At 45.6% G+C, this 24760-nt stretch overlaps 1 protein-coding gene across 3 annotated transcripts; it reads left to right on the forward strand.

Annotated features, from left to right (window-relative positions):
* Positions 1 to 830: 830 nt before the first annotated feature.
* On the forward strand, positions 831 to 24498 carry LOC112561142 (solute carrier family 13 member 5-like). Of its 3 annotated transcripts, none has more exons than XM_025233428.1 (15): positions 831 to 1007; positions 11000 to 11120; positions 11325 to 11474; positions 11900 to 12015; positions 12519 to 12649; positions 14267 to 14486; positions 14786 to 14968; positions 15319 to 15468; positions 15790 to 15873; positions 16223 to 16327; positions 16653 to 16747; positions 17156 to 17274; positions 17593 to 17754; positions 22518 to 22655; positions 22762 to 24498. In XM_025233428.1, the coding sequence occupies exons 1-15, from the start codon at positions 967 to 969 to the stop codon at positions 22903 to 22905; spliced, it is 1959 nt and encodes a 652-aa protein (XP_025089213.1). In that variant the 5' UTR covers positions 831 to 966; the 3' UTR covers positions 22906 to 24498. The 3 variants fall into 3 exon arrangements, with proteins under 3 accessions (XP_025089213.1, XP_025089214.1, XP_025089215.1); XM_025233429.1 differs by lacking the exon at positions 831 to 1007 and adding an exon at positions 8083 to 8201; XM_025233430.1 differs by lacking the exon at positions 831 to 1007 and adding an exon at positions 8123 to 8143.
* The last annotated feature ends 262 nt before the right edge of the window (positions 24499 to 24760 follow it).

The raw sequence follows: 24760 nt of genomic DNA on the forward strand, positions 1-24760 counted from the left end.
GAGGTTGACGAGGCCAACCTGCCAGACTGACGACGATACCGAGTCCGTACTGAGTGTCGACTAGGCGGACACACCCGACTGACGATGATACACTTGCAGACCCCCGACCAGTAGGTGCTAACTAGGCGGACACACCTGGCTGACGACGATACACTTCAAGTCGTCCTTTCTTCCGAGGGTAATTCCTGAAATACTTACTTGGCTATGATTATTCATATTGAAATTTAACTACCACTGTTACAAAAAAAAAAGTAATAACTCTTTCCATTATCCTGACTTCAAACCAAATATTAAATTTTCACACCAGGCAAGGAATTATTCCGATTCCCTGCTCTCTTTCACACAGAAATTTGCTTCATCGTCTCTCTTCTTTGTCGACGGGCGCGGAAATCATCAAACTCAGTTCCCCCCCAACTACAACCTTTCGCTCACTCATGCATGCTTTCTTCAACTTCTCATGCCTTCCTACAGTGAAGGGCGACAGTCTCTGCCTCCCAATAAACAAGTGTGGTGTGCTATGAATATCCCCGTATGTCCAATATTTCAAACAGGATTTCTCGTTGTTGTTGTTGTTTTGTTTTTTTTTTATCCCTTTCTGTCTATTGGTACGCTTTCTTTGTTTTTTGCTCCTCCCACAATCCCTCTCTCTCTCTCTTAGTGTAACAACAAAACTTCAAAACAGAAAATGTCACCTACGAAATTTATTGCCGACGATCGACACGGTTCGGTGGCTTTGTGTCAATCTGCTGGGAGGAGTCGTCCCCCCCGCTCCCCGAATCCAAACAAACGACACGAACCCCGCGGCCACACCACAGTCGCTGTCAACGGTGTCTCAATAAAGGGTCGACTCTTCAACCACTCCAGTTCTGTTCGTTTGTTTGTTTAAAAAAAAAAATCAAAATAGCTCTGCTTACTACGAAAGCCGCAGTGAACTTCAAACCACTTGCATCACCTCGTGAAGCCATCATGGTGAGGTGCTCGCGCTCTCTCACAACCACCAGCCAACGGTGAGTATGTCAAGCTACTCGGTAACCGTCTTGTTTGTTGGTTTGTTTGTTTGCAAGCTTCAGTCGTCTGTTACGTCACAGCTTGTGGGCTGTTACTCTCTTTTTCTCTCCGAAATAATAGGTTCTCAAATGTTTTCTGCTAGAACGCAAAAGTCTTAGTAACCACTGTATCTCTGTACAGCTTGTTTCTCGAGCTTTTTTATTTTAACGGTTAACTCTCCAAAAAAAAAAAAAAAAAGCCCGACATTGCAGACGACACCACAGACAGTCTGAGCCAGTCAGGTCCTTTGTTGAGCAAAGTGTCGAGGAACTTCAGTCTTAGCACAGATGTGTAGGTGGACTGCTGTCTGTCTGCCGAGACCAACGCTTAGTCTCTTGTGACGTTCTCCGCTGTTAGTATCGGCGAGCCTGAACAATGAATGTGACAAAACCGGAAGCTTTGTACAAGCCTGCCTCGTTTTAGTAGTTAACTGGAAAAACTCCTCTGCCAGCAGTCCAGTAATACAAGTTGGTGGTCTGAGACTGAACTCAAGCACATGGCACTCCACCAACAGAGGCTAAAGGTCACACTCAGGTAAACAGACTTCTCCTCCCCTGGTTCACATACACCTGCTGACAGTAAAGCAGCGAAAGTCAACTGAACAAAGATACTGAAACTGTGTGATGTGTACTGTTCTAGCTAGCTGCACCCGGGGTAGCCTCTCTCCTTTCTTCGTCCCCCGCTAGGTGTCACTGCCACCTGCAGATTCTCGCTTGTGACAAGAACTGACTTGTTGTCGCAAACAGTATCAAGTGGGGACTGAATAACAACCTGTGTGATCCGCTCATATCGAGTTCGACAAAACGAAGGCAAAGGTCAATCGGCGAGAAGGAAGGAAGGAAAGGAAGGAGAAGTCTTCAGTGTGCATGTCTACTACCTCCAGTGCATGTCTCGCAGTGGGAGTTAGAATAATGTTTTTACCCTTGTGTCCAGATTTCAGGTGTGACACGTGTATCGAGCCCGTTAAAGTTACTGACAGCTCAGTGTTGTTATTTTATATGACATGACATGACCTCATTACCAACTCGTGACCCAGTTGCTACAGACACACAAAGCCCTCCACCTTCATTCTTTCCGTCTTCTCGCCGTCCCTGCCGTGTCTAATTGTCATGAACCCCTCGAGGGGGATGTTTGTTTTGTTATTGTTTACCCCGGTCTCTGTCACACAAAGTAGACTGCTGCAGCGAGTGTTGTGATGTTGTTGTTATCAGTGGAGCGGTCGTTGATAAAGGTACTCAACAACTTCTTCTTCCCACCCTGTTCCCTACCCGTCCTCTAGATCCTCGCTTCTTCTCTCCTGTCTTCCTCCGCTGTAGTCTCTGTTGATGCTCTCTGTCAGGGGCCATGGTGTAGTGACTGTAGTCGGTGCAGTTGATGGGTGGGAAGTCAGATGGCGGGTGCAGGGTGCAGACCCCAGGCTGTGCAAGCAGTGACACATCCGGCAGTCGTCTGTCACGTGACCCACCATCTGACGGTCGGCGTCCTGTGGTGCGGAGAAAGCCAAACCCGTTGAAAAATAGAAAAGGAGACCTTCCATAATCTACATAAACTATCCATCTACACTAAATAAAACCACCCATCCTTGCAGTCCTACATTATCAGTCATTATTCAAACGACTGACTGCGAGCAAGCTCCTCCCAGGCAGAAAATTATTTCACGAATACCTCGGTTATCATTATGACTCGTTTGGAATCACTGAAGACCTGGAGTTGTGAACAGAAATTGGAAAGAAATCTGTTTCTAATGTTTGCACATTAGAGTTAGAAATCAACAAAACTTGAACTGAAAACTGCCCTGTAACAGCCATTGCAATGTGGACAGTCGTTAGTGTGACATTTGTTACAGTTAGACACTGCAATGTCAGACAGTTCCTCACATAGGAAGCCATCCAGGGCTGTTGCTGGACTCTCATACCTTTAAAGTTATTTGTTTTATATTTCTTCTCCCACGAACAATGATATATTTATGACTCGAAGTTTCAACTTATCGTATACCGATACTTAATATACACTGTTCAACACAGTAGACAGACCACATTCATATTTTTACATTTTTATTAATCGTGTTTGTACCAAAAGTCAGCAATTCCTTCAAATTTGTTTGTTTGTTTGTTTGTTTGTTTGTTTGTTTGTTTTTTAGTGAATTTGTTGTGTGGGTGAGCAGTAAGCGTGGATTGGATGACGATGCTGTTTGGTCCTGTGCTGCTCAGTACAGAAGACAGCCAATAAAAGGTCGTTGAACCCTAAGGTGACCAGACGTCCCGCTTTTGACCTCGTGACCCGCCTGCTCATCGGGCTGGACGCCCAATGTCCCGCTTTCTGGCTTTCTGCAAGTCCATCAAATGTCCCAGTTGTCTTTAAAAATCACTTTTTTCGGCGTTCTTTGACGGTGACGACACCATCATCGGCACGTGTCCCGCTTTCGCCCCGAAACGTCTGGTCACCTTACTTGAACCCACAACAAATACCTGCAACTGCGACATTATGCGACAAGACAGCAAACACGTAGTGCAGGTGCAAATCCTGTTGATTGTCGACACAGCTCAGTAACTTTATAGCCATGGGAGGGTTTATTTCCAGTTTCTAGTTCATCATGTCCCTTCCTGAGCAAAACGTCCGACATGACCTGAGGAGTTGCTGCTCTTGCTTTAACGGACCTGAACATAATCAACGTCTCCTGCATTTTAAATGACAATTGTTCAGGTGGGCTTCTGGCAACAAACTATCAGCAGCTAGGGTCATGAAAATGTAAGTGAGAAGACGGATCAAGGCGACTGAGAAAGATCCTGACAAATGTTCCAAGATGTCTGCTGTCCGGTGTAGTCCCTAAAGGCCCTCGTCATATTATACGATGAGGAGTTTGTAAATAAAGTAACCCACAAAGTAAGCTCTAGTCTCTTTATGTAACATGCAGCTATGTGTGGAGATGTGAGAATAACCATGCCACACAATAAACCCAAATTTTATTTGTATTTATTGACCATGACCTCTGATCATGTTGCTAGCTGTCAGCTCCTGACCTCGCGGCTAAGTGTACGTCAATGCTAACACTTAGCCGTCAGCCAGCTAGCTTCCAGTTAGCTCTATAGCAGGAAGATTTAGCCCTCATCATCCTGTGTCCCTGGCTCCTGAAAACGACTATTTATATATAGAAACTAATAATGTAGACAGAACTTGAGATAATATAGAGAAGTCTTCAAATTACAAAGAAAGGAATGAAATATAATAAACTGATGCACTATATATTAAAAATTAAATATTTTTTAAAAAAGGTAACAATATAGAAAAAAATGTACAGAAATAGACGAAATATACAGAAATCGTGTTATTATCTGTAGAAATCAACATTACTGTAAAGGAAACCACGATATTTTCAGAAATTACGAAAATAAACAGAAGCTGAGGTAATATCCAGAAACTGGTACAATATACAGACGATGATATGATGTACACAAAATGTACACAAAGTGAGAAAGAAGCAGACCATAGACGGTTGGCTGTTGACCTCTCACCTGCTGATGTTGAGGTTTTACAGGGAGGTTACAGTCTGGACATGAATAGCAACATAGCAACAAAATCTTCACAGCTTCCAGTCTTCAGTCGTCTCGCCCTCGGCAAAGTGCGAATATTTGTTTGTCGCCAGAGACTGGAGGGAACTAAATCCTACAACAACGTCTGTTAATAAACACCTGTAAGCCGACTTAATTGGTTTTGTGGCTGTCGGGGTGGCTGGCGTCAGTCAGGTGTGAGTGTGACCGCGATAATGAAGTGACCTCTCGTATTACTGGGTCACGTGCGGGAGGTTATCTAACTGGGTCTGTAGACTGAGTAAACAGTCGGTTGTGGCTGTCGTCTGCGTCATCTGATGCATGCTGATACCTCCACCCGATACTTTCATTATGTCAGAAACAAGGTCACTGCCATTCATTTTCTTAATTATTTTTTCTGTTGACTTCTTTTGTTCTTCTTTTATTTTTTTTACAGACCAGGTTTTTATTTGTTCTAACTCCCTGTTATATATTGCTGTCTGGGATCAGAGAACGTGTGGACGAATTAAGATTTCAGTGAGCTGCTACATTCCATAATCATGGTTTTTTTCTTTTATCGTTGCTCAGGACCTGTCTGCATGTTCCAGTCACGTGACTCGTGTTGGTCCATACGACACGCTAGTTATTGTGATGTTTGTCACTGTGATGTTTGTAATCAGGTGTAGATTGTTGTTACCATAGTCCTCCATCACACACAGAGAGACAACAATAATTTGTGTATATGTAACGCGCAGCATCACGACTAAGAGCGTTCACACTCGCTGCTCTGTTCAGTAATAAAGAGTGAACATCAGACAACACAGTGGACAGTGAGGTACTATATATATATATGGACACACTGAACAACACAACGATGAGGTAGCTGCTGACACAGCTGTAACTGTCTGTAACCATAGACAACCATGAGTCTGTAATGTCAACAACTCATGTCTATAAACATAGTCTATACACATGTCTATACAATATGTTTGTGGTCCGTTGGTTCCACCCTCGCCTGCAGGAGCCTGTAGAGTCTAGAGCTCGACTGGTACTTGACACTCGGAACCGTTATAAAGTCACACCTTGGAGCTCATCAAACAATAAGTTAAGGCAGGAGGAACTGTTGAGTGGAAGCAGTTTCTTACAGAAGACACGCGGATATTTACAAACAAAATTGACTTTAAACAAATAAATTATTGATGTTTCTCTCTTTTTTCAAGTGCACACACGCGAACTCACACACTCACACACACACAAACACAGTCTCTCTCACACACTCACACACTTGTAAAGATGGTTTTTTTTGTCCTGCACCTGGTTTACTATCACTTATTTCGCCTCTGTGAAGAGTCCTTGAGACATCCTTGTTCAGGTAGGTTTTAATGTTGTCTACAGGACTAGTCAACAACCCTGACCTCAGACCTTCTGTCTTCCCTCCCTCGTGTCAACGTGACCTTACCACCCTCCACCCTCACACACAGACAAACACACAGACACACACAGACACAATGTCGGCTGATTTGCCAGGAAGTGGCGACACCTGCTGGACATTCTCAACAGGGGATGGAGGAGGGCGATGAAGGAACCAATGTACCCAGTGAACTCCTCCTTCCTCGTGATCTGTTCTGCGATTTCGTGTCACATCTCCACAGAAATAAGTCAGCGAATGGCGACCTCAGTCTCTGTGGACTTGGTTGTGACCAGCACGTGGTCAGGCTCAGGAGAAGACAACTCAAAATACTACTCGGTACGTTGGCTACATGGGATTCTTTCCTCCTCGTAGGAATTGCGCACTACTTTCAAAGGTAAAGCTGGTGTGAGGGCGAAACACGGTACCTGTGGATGGTGGGAGGTGGGTAGGGAGGTTGGAACCCGGTGGCTGTAGCCCTATAAACACCTGCTCACCACGTACACGACCTTTCCTCTAACACAAGGATGACAACAAGTTCAGCCTCGACTGACTTTTTGTGAAGACAGAAGAAGCGAGAAAACATGTTGATGTAACCGGATGAGTTCTTTCTCTCACACATAACTTACAGCCGCTGTGACATTTTCACCCTTTAACACAACTTGTTTCTGTTCTCTAAAATGTTGTTGGTCTGTACAGGAATTTTCTGTGATTTCACTACAACAACTCACCTGTCACCGCTGTCGTTGCCTTTTTCTATCGTATGTCCCATCTTTAACATCTTAAACAAATATTCTTTTTTAAATCATTGTTTTCCTCTGAGTATTACAGTGAACCATCGTGATGGCCGCAGGGAAAGCCAGCAAATCTTTGTCACAAACTCGGGTTTCCTCTGATGTGGGGGTAATTCTCGTCAGGTGAGGTCACTGACACACAACACTCCTCGTGGACTCTCTTCTCCAACAGAGCGGACTGGTCACAGCGGGCTTCGATCCCCATTACTCAGAACAGACGAGGCGAGTCTTGTCAGCCGCTGTGTCTGTCCGCTTCCTGCATGAAGACCAACGCTGACGTCACAGAGGTTTTGTAGGTCACGTGATCAGAGACCTACTTCCGAGATCTTTCGATCTTGGAGCTAACGGTCCGTCACGTGGTGTTCACGGGCTCAGGCTTGAAAAAATGTGCAACAACACGGGCACGTGATCAACCACGTGACAAATCATTCGCGCAGGAAGTCGCACAAGATGGCGGCAACGGAGAAGGAAGTAAAGACTTCATCAGTGATGACTGCTGGGCTCGATCGGGACCTTCAGTGGTGAGAAGGGATGGTTAGAGCCGTGGGAAGGGCGGTGTGACCAGGATTCACATTCGTCGGACGGGAGCAGTTAGGGTGGTTGTGACAGAACATATACACGTGACCCGTGATTTGTGGTCGTTACAGGGTCAGGAGTTCAATACCACACATGTTTGTGTTTCCATCTTTTGTTCAAAGCTGTGTCCATCTCCTTCACTTGCTTAGCCGAAAGCCATAACTGGAACAACAATCCTTTGAGAAAGACAATAGTGAGAGGTCAGGAGGTCAGGGCTTACACTTTGTGGTCTTAGATCCGGTAAACTGAGAACGAAACGTAAACAAACACATTTTACACTTTTTTTGTCCGTTTTTCGAAGTTAGCTCACTCAGTCACTCTCGGACATCCTAATGTCCCTGTGAATATTTCCCAGTTGTTCGTCAGCCCCATCTCCACATCCCATCCCACATTTCTTTCTTTTTGCTTCACAATCCTTTGTCCAACAGGTCAGTTTGCAAATTTCACCGGATCCGTTAGTGTTTCACAGCTTAATGGCGGCGTGCATCATTAGCGCCCTCTGTCCCTGTGAAATCTCCATTTGTAACAGCCACGCGACACACTGACATCTCCCTCCGTATCAAGAATATTAATGCAAAATTAGGCCGTGACGTACAAGGGAACTCACCCGGGTTACGTCACGTACCTGCAACGTGAAAACGCGTGACGTCAGCAGCAAGCGGTCGGCGAGCTTTATGGATCGTCTACCCTTGAACCGGAAAGCGCCGCCTGTCACGAGCTTCCTCCAATAAATACCTGTTGTTCTCTCATCTTGTCACAGTTCTGCTCGTCGCCAGCGACACCTGCGTCAGGTGAGACTTGAGCTTCCACCGAGAGCCGCGAAACTCATTTTGATTGGCTGCTTACATGGTATGTAATTTTTATAGAATATATTTCAGGTCTCTCATAGGTGAGCGACTTTTTTTCTTCAAATGAGGAGATTTTTTATTTGTGTCTTGTCATTTATTTCTTCACTTCTTTCGATGTCCTTGTCTGGGTTTGATGGTTTGTAGCGAATAGAATTTATTGTCAAGCAGGACCTTCCATTGTTGCCAGCGTTGCCAGGGCAGACAGGGACAAACAGACCTAGATGGTCAGAAACAAATTTTAACAAAGGACATTTTAAAGAAATCACAGCTTGGTTGAGTTTTCTCACAACCTTAGTTTGACAAAACAGGAAATGCTCCAATGTTGTCTACTCCTGTCCCCCAAGATGTGTTCTCGCTAAACCTCGGGAAAATGTTGCCAAGTGAATCCAAACTTTCTGCAACTGTAACTGTTTAAGGGTTCTATACGATGTGTTTTAAATTCTTTTTTGTGGCTACATCAAAGACTTGTGTACTAATGTCGTAAAACTTGACTTCTGCAAGTCCTGTTTGTCGATGCCATAAACAGCCTCGTGATCATTTCTTGTGTAAGGAGCTCTTCATCATACCTCCACTTTCGTGTTCGCAATGTTCTGTCAACCACCGCCACTTGGCGAAAGGCAAACATTGTATTAAGTGGTCACAAGAAATAAATGGAGCAACACTAGAGCCGACGGTAGTGTGATGGTTAAACACACCATTGCACTCAGAGGTCCTGGGTTCGGATCTCGTCTCGGGACACTCTGGATGTGACACATGGTCGCAGGACTTGGGGTCTTCTGAGTATCTGGGTTTTCATTACTTTTTGGCTGAAACACAAGTCTGCTGAAATGGTTGTGAAAGTTGCTGATTTTGTGTTCATGCGCTAGTGTCCACTACTCTGTTCTCCCTTCGCACGCATGCGTAGATGGACTTTTAGTGTGACCTTTTATCAGAATGTAGTCGAGTGAAGCTGCTATAGTGCAGGGGTTGACCACTACCCTCCGGTAAGATTAATTAATAATTGTCACAACCCTGATGTTGAGTAACTTCAGCCTGACTTCAAGCTGGAGGTAGTGATGTCTGTCACTTGCTCCCACCCCGGGTGGTGTGCCTGAGTATCACTCTGCCACCCTGGTTTAAATTTAACTCGCCAAGTGTTGAAAGTATATCACCTGTGTGCAATTAGTCACACCTGGATGGTGTCGGAGCTTGTCGCCCGCTTTTTTCGTGACCCTCATCCAGTTTGTACTCCGTCCCCTTGCGCAACACCAGTCTACTTGATAAACTGACAGGTGCAGACTGACAGTCACACTGACTGTTCTGGAACAAATAAAACATAAATTCCACAAAGAACACACACACAACCGAGGCAGACGACATTGCGATGCTGTTATTTGACAGAACCCGGTGTCTCCTTCTCTTTCAGCAGACGATTTGTTCTTTTCTTATCTACTACGCCCATCCTTCCTTCCCCGGGCCCTCATTACAGTTGCAGCTGCAAACAATGGAGTCACCGACTGTCTCCTGACCTCCAGTGAAATATCTTCTGCTCAACAAGTCTCGACAAAGTCTACACACGGCTACTACGACCTCCACTACAGTTGTTGATGTTGTGGAAAATTGTCTGACAAACCTTTCGACACTTGGCGGCCATGAACTCTGTCCAGCAGACGGCTCTGCTGCTGCATTAATTAGACAAATTAATTAAGTTAATTATTTTCTTGCTCATAAATAGGTCAGCCTGCTCCACATTTCTTGTAACAGCCTCCATTTTGTATTTGAAAGCAATGGCGGTTAACCTTCGTATATAATGTTGATTTGTTTTGTTTACAAACAACGAGCAGCGAATGTGTCGTTATGGTGATGACGAACCTCTGCACTCAGGGGTTGAATGAGGTCAGGGGTCAAATCACTCAGGGCTTTGGAGCTATGAGATGGAGGTCGAGACCTGAGTTGTTTGAATATGCGATCTGTGATGTATACACACATACACGCGCACCCACGCACACACTTGCGCCCACACTAGCATGAACACGTATACAAACAGTTTTTTGTCGTTTAACATCCAAACAGGCTACAAAGTGACGTCACAGTTGTCCTCAGTGAGCTGTTTGTAGTCTGATGAAGGTCTCCCGTGCGGCTGTAGAATAAAATTTTCTACTTTACTTCGGACAGTTTATGCGACCTCACGTTCCTTCCTTCCCGCCAACACAAACACACCATGAACCTCCAACCACCTTGTGTTACCATTGTCAAGATGTCACACACCTGCATACTAAGTGACATCACGTCTACTCACCTTCCATTATCAAGCAAATGAGTACAATCGCTCTTTAATGAGTCGCGGCCTCCATTAAACTAAAGTTTTCAGAGAAAGCAAACTGGAAAAAAAAACAACAGAATCCAGGAAAATTATTCAGATGTTGACAACGCCTTCATTTATTGGCTGGACGAGTATTCCTAGAACCTCTTAATATTATTTGTACTTTCAATATTATTCTTTGTGGCAAGAATTGTTTTTGCTTTGAGTGTAAGTTTGTTTTGTTGTGTCATGGCATGTGTCGTGATATACTTGATCTTCTTGCCGGAAGTCGGAGGGTCCTGTCAGCAGGTCCTGGAGTGTGTGGTCAATGGATGTGGTCCAGTACTTGCAATAGAACTTTCCTTGAGTGTTGCTCCTAACAACGGTCCACACAATGCCACTCTGCACACAAACACATATATATATATATCTGTATACATCAATGTTCATCAACTGGAACACGTATGTTCTCTAATTAATTGAATTAAGATGTCTGACGAGCAATGTTTTGTGTGCAGCGCTCGCCGTAAACACCGGGTGGTGATGGGGTACCTCTCCCAGGCCTGGTCCCTGCGGGGGCCAATCATCAGCGCTGTCGCCATCCTCGTCTTCCTGCCCTTCGCTCTCTCCGAGCAACGGGTGAGTGTTTACATCCTCGTCATCATGCACCTCAGTGACATCATCAAAGGGTCAAGGTGTTTTTTTCATCCTTGGACCGGTCTCTCGTTCCTCTCCGACATCTCGTCCTGCTTCACTAACATTCCCCTGTCGTCTTCATGTCCACAACACTTTTAGTTTCTTGAGACTCCACTACATCTGCCATCAATCGTTCTCCACTTTCAGGAGTTCCGCTGCGCCTACGTCATCCTCGTCATGGCGAGCCTGTGGCTGACGGAGTCGATTCCCATCTCGGCCACAGCTTTGTTTCCCATCTTCATGTTCCCGGCCTGCGGGGTGCAGAAGGCCTCGGAAGTTGGGAAAAACTACATCAACGTGAGTCGTTAGTCCTTGTTGTGACGTCATCAATGCGTTGTTATTGTGCGGTTGGTGACGTCACCAGCTTGCATGTTGGTGACAGCGTGTGGGTGTTGTGACGTCATCAGGGTGCACGTTGTGACTGTGGCGAACGCTGATATTAGTTTGAGGAACAAGATGCATGAGATTTCTTCGCCAGTCAGACAGTGGCTGATAACAAGTAGTTCAATAAAAAAAAACAACAACAAACAAACAACACAAGAAAATAATTGAAAAGTTACAGCAACACAAAGCAAAAAATGAGGAGAAACAAATAGAAAAATTGAATTTATCAACTGAGCACCGACATTGTGTGAGGGGAATAGACAGGCGACTTGATGTTTGTGTGTTTGTGTGTCTGTATATTTATGTTTGTGTGTATTTATATTTGTGTGTGTGGACAGGACACCAGCATGCTCTTCCTGGGAGGTCTCATCCTCGCGGTGGCGGTGGAGGAGTGGAAGCTGCACAAGAGGATCGCAGTGGGCGTGCTAAGGATTGTGGGAGCAGATCCTAAATTGTGAGCTGACGTAGATGACAGCATCGACGAAGAAATCAATGACAACATCCACGATGACATACGTGACAATATCGACAACGTCAACGATATTTTTTGTATATATTTCGATATATATATATGTTTGCGATGGCGGTGGCCACATGCCGAGCTCTAGACAAGATGAACCACTTACTTTGCAAGCCTGTATAGCCACTCATGGCATAGAATCACTGAACTCGCTTTACCTTGACCTTTGACTGTGATGATCGGCTTGTAGATTGTGTAAGTGAAGTGTTTGTAGTCGGTAATAGTTGCTGCTGCTGTTGTGGTGGTGGTGGCAGGCCGTGGTGGTACAGTGCGTCGTCGACTGACACGACGCTGAATGTAGAAGCGTGCATGTTGTCACTGCTGGGGGTTCTTCTGGTGGCGCATGTTGTGTGGGTTGTGGTGGTGGTGATGGTGATGATGATTGATTGATGATGATGATGATGATTGATGATTATTTTTATTATTTCCCTTCTCAGAGTAATGCTGGGCTTGATGATCCCGACGTGGTTTTTGTCGATGTGGATTTCCAACACAGCGACGGCCTCCATGATGCTGCCCATCGCCAACGCTGTCATGAACCAGATGGGCAACGGCAGCAAGGAGTCGGGTTAGTGTTTGTGCTTCCACCCGGATTTTTCTGTTTGCTTTCTTGCATTCCCTCCACCTCTCCCTCTCTCTCACACACATCATTCACTTCTTATTCTCTAACTTTACTTTACTTACCCGGTCTCAGGTTCACAAGCCGCAGTTACCTTCTCACAAGCACCTACACTCGGTCAAAGATTTTGCAATTTTAATTTTTCTTCAACTTCTCCATCCAGTGTCATGAAAGGTCAAGAAGACATATGCTCATGTGTGTACCCCCTAAAAAATAATGGCTCTAAGAAGTGTAATGAAGATGAGACACTTGGTATAAGACCAGAGACACTTGATGTACGGATGACCAGTAACTAATCTTCTTAATGTGCATCCAGCTGGAGACACAAATACATGTTTTTCTCAAAAAGAAATCCATGAAGAGCTACAAGTCCTTGTTTGAATCCATTATTCCAGCAAACTTTGTGCAATGCAAAAGATCAGGTGACTGGAGTCAGCAGGTCGGTGGTCCAGAAGTTTGTGGTCAACAACATCTCTCGACCTGTGACAGCCCAAGACGAACACCAGAACTCGAACATAAAACAGGTTTGAACCCCTGAAGACTTCCTCAACAGTCCGGGTTCTTTGCAGTCATGTGAAAAAAGTCAGAAGAAAAACCCTTTAAGCCCGGGTAAACTTTTAATGGCAATTGAGCAACTCACCTTCCCAGGCCAACCGTCTCCCCTCCCAGTTTGTAAGACCACAACAAAGCAGAAGAAGATAAAGGTGTCCTGGTCATTGTTCAACACCTGCCGGGTGGATTACACTCTACAGACCCTCACTTACCCGGACCCGGACACACACGTCTCCAGCGGGTATAGTCATGTGGGTGCGAGCTGCCTCTCAAGCTCATGTTGCACGATTGACAAAGTTCTCTCGGCAGATAATTTTGTCATTTTTTATTTTAGTTTATCTTCATGTCTAGTGCAGCTGCCTGCCTGGACTCTTGCACCTGCTTGTGCATGCAACGGTTAAACCTGGTAAACAAAAATATACTTCTTGTAGTCAAACGCTTTGGTGGATAATTCAACAAAGGTAGAGCGTGAACTTTGAACTTAAAGCTATTATTGGAAAACTTCATTAAACTCTGTTAAAAGCTAGAGTTACAAGGTTAAAGTTCAATCTAAAGGCTCGAGCTGAAAGTTTGAAACTAAAATGTTTGTCCCTGCAACAGTTGGTGTTGCTAAGGTTTTCAGTTATAATCTTTCTGGCCGAGCTCCACTTTTTTCTAGAACAATCCAGTTTATCATTGTGGTTTTCTCTTGTGTCAGACTGAACTGCACGTCCATCTCCTCGGTAATGTGCGAGACTGGATTTATTGTGAGGTTGTAACTGATTTTAGTGAAACCAATAAGTTTTGTCTGGAATACTCCCGCCAATGTGACGATACACTGTGTTGGTCCCAATCACTCCCCTCGGAGACACGGACACCGAGCTCTGTCCCAGTCCAGACAATGTTGTGTGACTAGTCTGTCCAACAGCTACCACATGACAGTAGTGACATCCGGGCCACAAGGTCCGGAATCAAGGACGTTGACTGAAGCTGTTGCTGTTAAACGTTGATGTGATCGCCATATTTGTCGCACAGAACCCGACCTGGCTGTCCAGACCTCCTCCACCAGCCAAACAAAGGAAGGACAAGTCATGAACGGCTCTCCACAGAAGTACACCTACAAAGGGGAGACAAGTCAAACCGACATTCAGATCCAGCTTGACACGGACCAAGTCGACATCGATTCGCTGCCCACACCACGAACAGGTGACAGTTGTGTTGTACCTCCGCCACAGGACCTGGAACTGGAGGCAAGGTCAGTGTACAACCCCCTCCAACCCTCTTCCCCCATCACGTGACCTCAGGAGGCAACTGACCTCTGGGGTCAGACTGACAGAGACGAGAAAATAGCTTAGATAGCTTTCCTTCGCAAGAGTTCACCCACATATCACTTTTTTTTCAAAGATTTGAATGTGAACAGAATGGTTGGAGTGTCTCGCTTGCAGTGGAGGACTTTATTGCGCATGTCTGCTGTGTGAACACTGAGTGTGAACACCACTGTGAACACTGAGCGGTTCTGGTGATGAACTCCTCTAACCCCTCATCTGTCTGCAGGTCTGATGGTGACATTCCCTCAGCAGGAGATGCAGAAGACAAGCCATCATCGCCTGAGAAGTCCAGCGACAACCTACTGTGCAAGGGCATGAGTCTCAGCATCGCCTACGCCTGCAACGTCGGCGGCATCGCAACCTTGACCGGAACGCCCCCTAACCTTGTTCTGAAAGGTCAAGCTGACGAGTGAGTTCCTTCACCTACATAACTACTTCCTTCATCTACATAATAAGTTCAGTTTTTTTAACCTTTGACCCTTGATAATGAAGAACTGCTAAGCACGAAACGCCTGCTGTGTGTTTTTTTCTATTTTATTTGATTTTTCGTGGGAAACGCTCGGCGACATCATCCAAAGACTGTTGTTCAGAGTTTCACCGTAGATACAGGTTCTTGTTCAAGTTTAATATTTATGTGTTGATCTGAAAAGAGTAAAAATTCAAAATTTACAGCAAAAATAAAGTAGGGTGAGGTTCTGTGAATGTTCCAGTAAGTAAATGCTTGATGAAGTAGGTTTTGAATTCCCTCACGTGTTTCAGTTTTTTCAACGCCCGCTACAAGCAGTTGGGGCTGCGCGAGGACGGCTCTGGAATCACCTTCGCCAACTGGATGGCCTTCGCGCTGCCCATGTCCGCCATCACCCTGGTGCTGGGCTGGGTGGTCCTCATGCTGCTCTTCCTGCGACTCAAGTCAGTGCTGGTGGTGGTAGCGAGCGTTGGGGCCGCGGTCCTCGTGATGAGGGGGGGATACTTCTCTTTGTTTTTCTTGGACTACTATATCGTCGTCGTTGTCGTCGTCATCACCATCATCATCCATAGATTATTAATCTTCATCATCATCATCATGGCACAAGACTCCATGACGAGCATCTAGTCCAAGCACGAGGTTTGATGACGTGTCTCGGTCTGTGTAAGAGGTTTGATGACGTGTCGGTTAGTCTGCCAGTTGAGTGTGTTCACTACTGTTCATTCTGGTGTTGCTGTAACATCTCTCTTTCTCTCTGCCACCAGTGTCTGCCGGCGAATACCTCCGGAGCAGACGAAGGCGGTGAAGAAGGTCATCATGGAGGAGTGGAAGTCCATGGGCCGGATGACGTGAGTTCTCTCCCTTCTCTTGGTCATCGACAGACGACAAGTAAAGCCCCATTATCGATGTTGTTTTCGCGTGAACGACAGTGATGTAGTTGTGGTTTTCTGTGAAAATCCAGCTCTCCCTCCTTCTCTCACTTTCTGAATCACGAGCGTGAAGTCAAAAGGCGATGGATGAATATTGTTAGAAATGAAAGTGAGAGAAAGAGAGGGACAGCTGGATTTTCAATGTTAGTGAGGTGTTGCCTCCCTACATCTACAAGAAACATCACAAGTAAGGAGAGAGTGTGGTAACATGTATTGTCTACAACATAAGTGCACTCAGGTGAACTCACATGTACCAATGCACGTGCAGGATGGCGGAGGGTCAGGTGCTGGTCCTCTTTGTTTTCCTCGCCGTCATGTGGATCAGCCGAGACCCCAGAGAATCTCCCGGGTGGACTGAGTGGTTCATGAAAGGGTGAGTGTGACTTTTTGGGAAGGATGTGACAATTAGGCATTTATATTCACATGCGCTTACTTTTTATATTCTTTAAAGCAGTTTTGAATTTACTATTGAAGAATATAGAAACTTTTGACTTGAGAAGAGTTTTTTAAAAAAAAAAAACAGGGGTGTCCCTCAGCTTCAGAACATGGGGGAGGCTACTGCAAGCGTGAGCTGAAGGTCACCCACCCAACACCTCATGTGATGACAAAGTTCAAACTCGCTTTTACTTCACTTTATCTTTCTGAAACACTTTTGTTTACAAAAAAGTAACAATTGTTTATAAGCTGGCTGCTCGCAGGTACATATCTGATGCCTCGGCCGCCATGCTGGTCGCCGGACTTCTCTTCATTTTACCTTCACAGATTCCGCGCGTGTTCTGCCTGCGAACCTCAGGTAAGTCGACACAACACCTGCACAGGTGAATGTGTCCAAGGTTTTGGAGTAAACGACCGAGAATATTCTAAATTAATATTTCTCTGGGATATCTGAGATCAGTGAGCAGGAGACTTCTAGCCAAGGATGGAACTGATACAATATTTTAGATGACAAAACGCACGTGCGACTCCATAAATACTCACCATCACGAGTGTTAGACTATTTTTAAACTTGTATATGCACACTGTAACATATATTCTGTTACTTATATACTCTATCACCCAGATTACGATACTACATTATCTTCGATACTATCCAGATTTGTATATTGGGCGTTACATTAGATACATTTACACTTTTTCTCTGAGTTCTTTATTCATACCCCGGTGGGTGGAGTCACTTTATTCTCGTTGCCCCTTGTGGCAGAACACGAACACTCGGAGTACTACAAGCCGCTGCTGACGTGGGACATGGTCCACAAAAAGTTGCCCTGGGGGGTCATCATCTTACTGGGAGGAGGCTTTGCCTTGGCCGAGGCCTGCAGAGTAAGAATCATTTTTAATGTAGCTGTAAATGCGCACTTAAATTATTTCCATTTAAGTTCTTTTGAAAACATAATAAGTATTAAATTAAAAGTGTTTGTATATATTTATCAGGCGGTTTCGTGACTGCTCACGTTCTCAGCAGTAACAGACCTGACCGTAGCACCTGACCTACTGGGGGACATTTGAGCGCCTTCTGGTCGGGTGCTGTTGCTGTGTCACCATGCTGTCCACTTTGCTTCGTTGTAGAAAGCCACCCGGATTGGAGTTTGTTTTGTACTCTGACCCCCACACAAACGACCTGATTGATGACGTGTGCAGGTGTCCGGCCTCTCGGACTGGCTGGGAGGGAAGCTGCAGTACCTGGGCTTCATGGATCCCTGGGTCTTGAACTTATGTCTTTGCCTCATCGTCGCCGTGGCAACGGAGGTCACCAGCAACACGGCCACCTCGACACTCCTCATGCCCATCATGGCAGAGCTGGTACAATGAAAGGGGCAACTGTGTGTGTGTGTGATCTGTGTATGTATAATCTGTGTGTGTGTGATGTGTGTGTGTATAATCTGTGTGTGTGATCTGTGTATGTATAATCTGTGTGTGTGTGTGTGTATAGGGGAAGGGGGCGCTACTCTGTGGCTTGACCCCGGCTCACAATCATTCTCTACGTTTTTTGACGTGTTTGAATTCTACGGGAATTTCTCTTCCTCCAGCTTGTGCACGAATGGTTATAAGTGTTACTTCAATACGTCTGACTGTGAGGAGCACCGTATTGCTGCGTGTGAGTGTCCCTGTACGGGAGAAATTTCTTTTACCAAACAGCGCGTCCATTTTGTGACCGTTGGTTAGATCTATAGATAGTCAGAAACGGACTGAAACGGACTACATATGCGGCCAATCGGGACTATCTGGCTGACAACACTCCCTTCAGTGACTGAGTATCGTCCCTACGAAGTAGATCTATTATAATCCCAATTCCTAGTTGAATCGGCGATAGATCTGCCATGATCGTGCTATGAGCAGTGTACTCTGTGCGTGTGTGCCTGTACGGCAGACTTTCACACTTCGATGTGTTAGAGTAGCGCTGTAGTCATGTAGTCATGTAGTCATGCTGATCTACAGTCGGGACTTTCTGCTATCGCTGCGGCAGAAGGCCACACAGGCCCCTGATGTGAATTTCAGTGACATTCCGACAAAGGGCGGGCAAAGAAAAAAGAAACTGAGAGGATCTAGAGGAGGAGTCAGACACAGACTGAAGAGGAGAGGTGCCGACATCCACTGCCAGCCATCACCCTGTCGAATGTGCGCTCTCTCCACAACAAACAGGATGAGCTCTCTGGCGCTCATTAAATTCGATGGAGACTACCGACGTTGTGATCTCTTCTGTTTCACTGAAACTGGCTAACAGAGGAGGAGACATTCGGACTTGAAGGATACACAACGATTCGATTTGACAGGAATGCACAAGCGACAAACAAGCATGTAGGGGGAGGCTTGTGTATGCTTGCAAATGAGAAATGGGCCACGAACTACACAGTACGAGAACAGACTAGTACCCCCCATTATGAGATACTGACAGTGTCCTTCAGGCCGCATTATTTACCTCGTGAATTCGGGCCAAATCACTGTGGTCTCGTCTATGTGCCCGGCCCAGACTTCAACCTTGCAGCTGAGCACATTGCAGACACCTATAATCGAGCGACAACAAGATCAGTTGATCAGCCTGTGTTTTTGCTCGGTGACTTCAAACCGCTGTGATGTCAGTAAACTGCTCCCCTGTTCCATCCTGTGCCTATTGACATCTCATTAATTTCTTGTGACACCAGTGTTCCTGCTGTTCCTCCGCCTCCTCCCCTACTCCGGCATTCCCTTTCCAGTTTACAGACCTGTCCCCTCACTGTACGTCTATTGTGAATGAAGATGGTTTAGTGTTGACCCCCCTTACATCAGAACGCTCGATATTACAAGTTCGTCTGAGAGTCAGATAGTTCAGACTCAATTGTTATGTGGCCTTCTCAACGCCCAGTCGGTCGTCAGGAAGGCTGTGGACATTCACGATATGATTATTGACAAGTCACTGGATTTGCTGTTGCTCACTGAGACGTGGCTTAGGGAGGCTGGAGATGAACTTGTTATTATGCAAATCACTCCCGTGGGATATTCGTTCATTCACAATCCCAGGTCTGGAGATAGATGTGGTGGTGGGATTGCTGCTGTATACAAGAAATCCGTGCTTCTGAGGCCGTTGGTGTCAGAAACGTTCAAGACTTTTGAGTCACTCAGTTTTTGCCCTCACTCGTGTTCACTGACGTTTCATGTCTTGCTTCTATATCGCCCTCCTTACTCTAGAAATAACAAAGTGACTAATTCAGCGTTCTGTGAAGAGTTTATTCCCCTGGTCTCCAACCTAGCTGCTGCCAACAAATACTTGTTAATTCTTGGAGATGTGAATCTTCATTTTGATGTGCCATCTGACCCTGATACGAAGAGACTTTGTCAGCTGTTTGATTCCCTTGATCTTGTTCAACATGTCAACTCCCACCCACTGTAAGGGTCACACCTTGGACTGGGTTATTGCGAGACCCGGCCATCACACTGTTAGGTCTATTGTTGTGAAGACTTGCAACTTTCGATCATTTTCTTGTGTTGTTTACTACCAGCATGTCAAGGCCTGGCTTACCGAGAAAGACTGTGTACACTAGAAATGTGCGGGGCATGGATTCTGATTCTTTTCGTACTGAACTTCAGCGTTCTGCTCTCCTGGTCTCCCCTCCTGACAATGTGGATGAGCTTGTGGCTCTGTACAACAGCACCCTGGACTGCTCTTCTTGACAAGTTTGCGCCTGTGAAAAATGTGCATTACTGAGGCGTCCTGATACGCGTGGTTTACTCCAGAAGGTACGCCGAGCCAAGAAGGTCAGGCGTCAGGCGGAGAGCAAATGGCGCAAGAGTAGACTGGAGGTGGATCGTCAGATTATCGCCATACAAGGAGCAGTGTTCAGCATCATTGTCAAAGCTAGGTCGCGGTATGTTATGAATATTCTAAGCTCTGCAGTTTCTGATTCTCGCAAGATGTTCACAGTTGTGAATGGTCTCCTGGGTAAAGATGTGACTCAGCCTGTTCTTCCAGAGATGGATGATCAGATCGCTGCCAGTACACTAAGTGCTTACTTTGAAGACAAAATAAGGACCATCATGGACAGCTTCAGTGACTCGGTTGCTACTGTGGAGCAAACCAGTGACTTGTTTTGTGGCATGCCCCTCTCTAACTTTCAATCAGTGACAGAGGATGAACTATTGAAATTAGTTCGGCGTTGTCGCCCAACCACGTCTGTGGAGGATCCTATCCCCACTAGTGTTCTTCTCCAGCACCTTGACATTCTACTTCCTGTACTAGTTCGCATAGTCAATGCTAGCCTTTTCTCTGCCTCTGTACCCAGACAATTTAAAACAGCTGTGATCAAGCCTATCTTAAAGAAGCACAACGTGGACCCTAGCTTGTGTAAAAACTATAGACCTGTTTCGAATTTGCCTTTTGTTTCGAAACTTGTGGAGCGTGTCGTTGCTCAGCAGTTGACATTCCACCTGGACCGCTACAGCTTATGGATAAATTCCAGTCGGCGTACAGACCCAAGCACAGCTGTGAGACAGCCCTTCTGTCTATGAACGATCTTCTGTGCAGTGCGGATGCAGGGAAAGTGACTCTTGTGGTCCTCCTTGATCTGAGTGCGGCCTTCGATGTCATTGATCACTCCACTCTACTGACTCGTCTCCAAATGGAGGTGGGCATTGGTGGTTCCGCCTTGCAGTGGTTCCATTCCTACCTCAGTGATCGCACACAAAGGGTGATGGTCAATCAAGCTTCTTCAGTGACAGTTCCACTGCTGTGCGGTGTCCCGCAGGGCTCTGTTTTGGGCCCGGTTCTATTTTCTATTTACACATCTCAGCTTGGTCTCTCATTGAGAAGCATAATGTGACCGTAAGATGTTTGCAGATGACACTGAACTCTATTTTTCATTTAGTACTGACAGTGAGTCGGTGCGTGAGGCAGTTTGTGCTGTAGAAGATTGTTGCTTAGAGGTCAAGTCATGGATGCTGAGGAATAAACTCAAGCTTAATGATGAGAAGACAGAGGCGATGCTATGTGGTTCCAAGCTTAGCCTTAGTAAAGTCTCTCTAGACTCCATCCAAGTGGGTCAAGCTAGAATTCCTCTCTCCAGCTCCGTACGGAACCTTGGACTCTATGTTGACAATCTTCTAACTATGTCTGATCATGTCAGTTCTGTAGTCAAGGCATGTTATTTCCATATCCGCATCTTGGACGACTCCGACCCAGTCTTAATAAGAAGACTGCAAATGCAGTTGCTGTGTCCCTCATCGGTTCTACATTAGACTATGCCAACAGCTGCCTCTGGGGGATTTCAAAGAGCGAGTTGTCGAGGCTACAGCGAGTGCAGAATACGGCTGCGAGGATAGTTGCAGGAAAGAAAACATCTGACCATATTACTCCTGTACTACGCGACCTACACTGGCTTCCTGTGGAGAAGCGAATTGAGCATAAATTGTTAACCTTAACCTATGGCTGTCTTCACGACCTTGCGCCTGCCTATCTGCAAGAACTCATTCGCTGTTACCAACCCCAGCGGAACCTTCGTTCAGCAGCACACTTCAGACTTGAACGACCGAGTGTTCAGTCAGGAATGCTAATAAGAAGACTGCGGGTTTCAGATCCTTCTCCAATGTAGCCCCGCTTTGGTGTGAACTCGCTTCCCCTCTCGACAAGGAGCTGATAGTATTGGATCTTTCAGAAAAGAAGACTCACTTGTTTAAACTTTTTTGAAGTTTTCATTTGACCTGCAGTTTGGTGGCTGCTGGGATCACTGCGCATTGAGCGCATCTTTGTGATGCGGATACTGGCGCGCTATAAAACTACATCATCATCATCATGTATAATCTGTGTGTGTGTGATGTGTGTGTGTATAATCTGTGTGTGTGATCTGTGTATGTATAATCTGTGTGTGTGTGTGTGTGTGTGTGTGTGTGTGTGTATAATCTGTGTGTGTGTGATGTGTGTGTGTATAATCTGTGTGTGTGATCTGTGTATGTATAATCTGTGTGTGTGTGTGTGTGTATAATCTGTGTGTGTGGTGTATGTGTTGGGAGTGGGGTTGGGAGGAGAAGTTAAGAGAGAAAGCATTCCACACACGTAGGTACAACTCTAATTCTCGTGTTCCGCTCGGTCCTTGCAGGCCTTGAAGGTCAATGTTAACCCTCTCTATCTGATGGCATCCTCCGCCATAGCCACCTCCTTCGCCTTCATGTTGCCCGTGGCAACGCCACCCAACGCCATCGTCTTCTCCTATGGACGTCTGCGAGTCTTCGACATGGTGAGGCTCTTCCTTTCAAACATCTCTCACACTGTTTTCTATGTTAACTTGCCTCCATGCCTGTCGTTTCACGATATCAGCCTCATCGCTTGTGTCGATGTTGCAGTTCACTGCCGGCATCTTCATGAACATCGCCGCCGTGCTGACCTTGACCCTGGCTGTCAACACCTGGGGCAACGCCCTCTTTAACTTCCACGAAGTTCCTTCTATATTCGTCAGCAACTCCACGCTCGTCCTTTCCGCTGCTTGACCCGGAGAGAGATGCTTGGTGGAGGTGACAACTGGTGGAGGAGATGATTTTATGCGATAACAACGACGACAAAGAAAAACAAAAACAAAAAAAAACAAACCTGGGAGTGGTGTTCACATCGACCAGGGTGTCATGGCATCAGAAGGGCGAAGAGAGCGGGGGAGCCATGTAGTGCATGAAGTGTATTGAACTTCTCAGGTGTAGACAAGGACTTCTTTCACACTCCTACACTGTGCTGTATGTTTAGAATTTTTTTCCTATGGCGCTAAGTGCACTAGTGGTGTGTGTGTGTGAGAGAGAGAGAGTGTGTGTCAATGTTTGTGTGTGAGAAAGTGTGTGTATGTGTGTGTGTGTGTGTGAGAGGGAGAGTGAGTGTGTGTGTTTGCATATTGAATAAGAATACAGGTCGAAATAAATTAAACATTTGTAAGTTTAGAAGTGCTAGGCCTTTGAAATGTTTACCTCCATTAGCATTTCGTTATTCAAAAAGTCTTGCGCTCGATTCTGTTCCCAGTGTGTGAGAGAGACTGAATGAGAAATTACGATTTGAATGATGGCGAGTGAATTTGTAGGACACCGATTATGCTCGAGCGACTTCAGGTATTCAAGGCCCTTGAGTCCTTCTTTGTTGGTGGGATAAGGGGCTTCATACAAAAACACTCCTTCCTTCTCTCTCTCACACACACACAAACACACATTGCCAGTTCACTCTTTTAATGTCATACCTTATTATCATATTACTTCATGAATTATTAAACATATTTTCCACTGTATATACAAGGACTAGATAAAAAAAAAAGTCGGTTGTTACCGGTGAACGGGTGTGTATAGTTTAAGGCTGAAGATGTGTGTAGACTGTCTTCATGCAAGAGAGAAAACATCGACCTCTGACCCTTTGTGATAAGTCAAAACATAGCAACAACGAGCTTTGTGCTTTGTAATGGACAGCAGGGGCACGAGCATTTATAAAGACAGCGGCGATGTACTTTGGTTTCATCGCTTGTGATGGTAGGGCAGTGGTGGCTAGTGACTGACTAGTGGACTGGTCCCTCCAACTGTCGAGAAGAAGGATGCTGCTTAGAGACTGGGGACTGAAGTGGATTCCTCTCCCTGCTCACCCAGCAGCTGCTCTTGGGGAGGTGGGGGAGCTAATGTATGGGGGGATGTACAGACAGCGGTAAGAGCTGGTCTGTCTGTGTTTCACATGCCGTATCCTAGTCACGGCGAGCCACTTACGGTTATTGCTCCTTAGGGAATGGGATTTCTATATCACCTTTATATATATATTTAGATGACATGGAAATATGGCATTTGCAAGTTTGTGAATAGTGAATCAGGCTGTTTTGTTGTATTTCCATTGGAAGAGAGTGTCACTAGGTCCTGTAGGGAACAGGTTGAGCAGGTCTCTCAGCCAGGTGTTCAGAATGTCTAAAAAGCAGATCCCTCCATTTCATGAATACTCCCCCCTTCCGTGCTCCAAGCACACATCTGTCGTTTACTTCTACTTTTTTCTTACCTTTGTTATGTGTTTTTTGTTTGTTGTTTTTTATGCGACATCACTGTACAACCAGATAAATGTCAATTTAAATTGTTTTGATTGATTGATTGATTGATTTATTGATTGATTAATTGATTGATTGATTGATTGAAAAGGACTTGGGAAAGAAGTGAGATGAGATACTGCCAACCGAACAGTGGGAAAAAAGCGATATCCATGAAATGCACGCACACACGCCGTCGCCACGTGACACAACTGTAGGTGTCAACATCTGCTGACGTGTCATTGTCACGTGACTGACGTTACAAGCGACAGTTGCACGGCTGCTGTGATTAGATATTAATTGACAGGCTGCTT

The sequence above is a fragment of the Pomacea canaliculata genome, linkage group LG4 (genome assembly GCF_003073045.1).
Source record: "Pomacea canaliculata isolate SZHN2017 linkage group LG4, ASM307304v1, whole genome shotgun sequence".
Taxonomy (NCBI): Eukaryota; Metazoa; Mollusca; class Gastropoda; order Architaenioglossa; family Ampullariidae; genus Pomacea; species Pomacea canaliculata.

Bases quoted from the DNA above. Each gene is read 5' to 3' on its own strand.
- LOC112561142 (XM_025233428.1), top strand. From the start codon at position 967: ATGGTGAGGTGCTCGCGCTCTCTCACAACCACCAGCCAACG. The intron at 11,121-11,324 runs GTGAGTGTTTAC...CTCCACTTTCAG, and splicing joins TCGCTCTCTCCGAGCAACGG to GAGTTCCGCTGCGCCTACGT. The intron at 11,475-11,899 runs GTGAGTCGTTAG...GTGTGTGGACAG, and splicing joins TTGGGAAAAACTACATCAAC to GACACCAGCATGCTCTTCCT.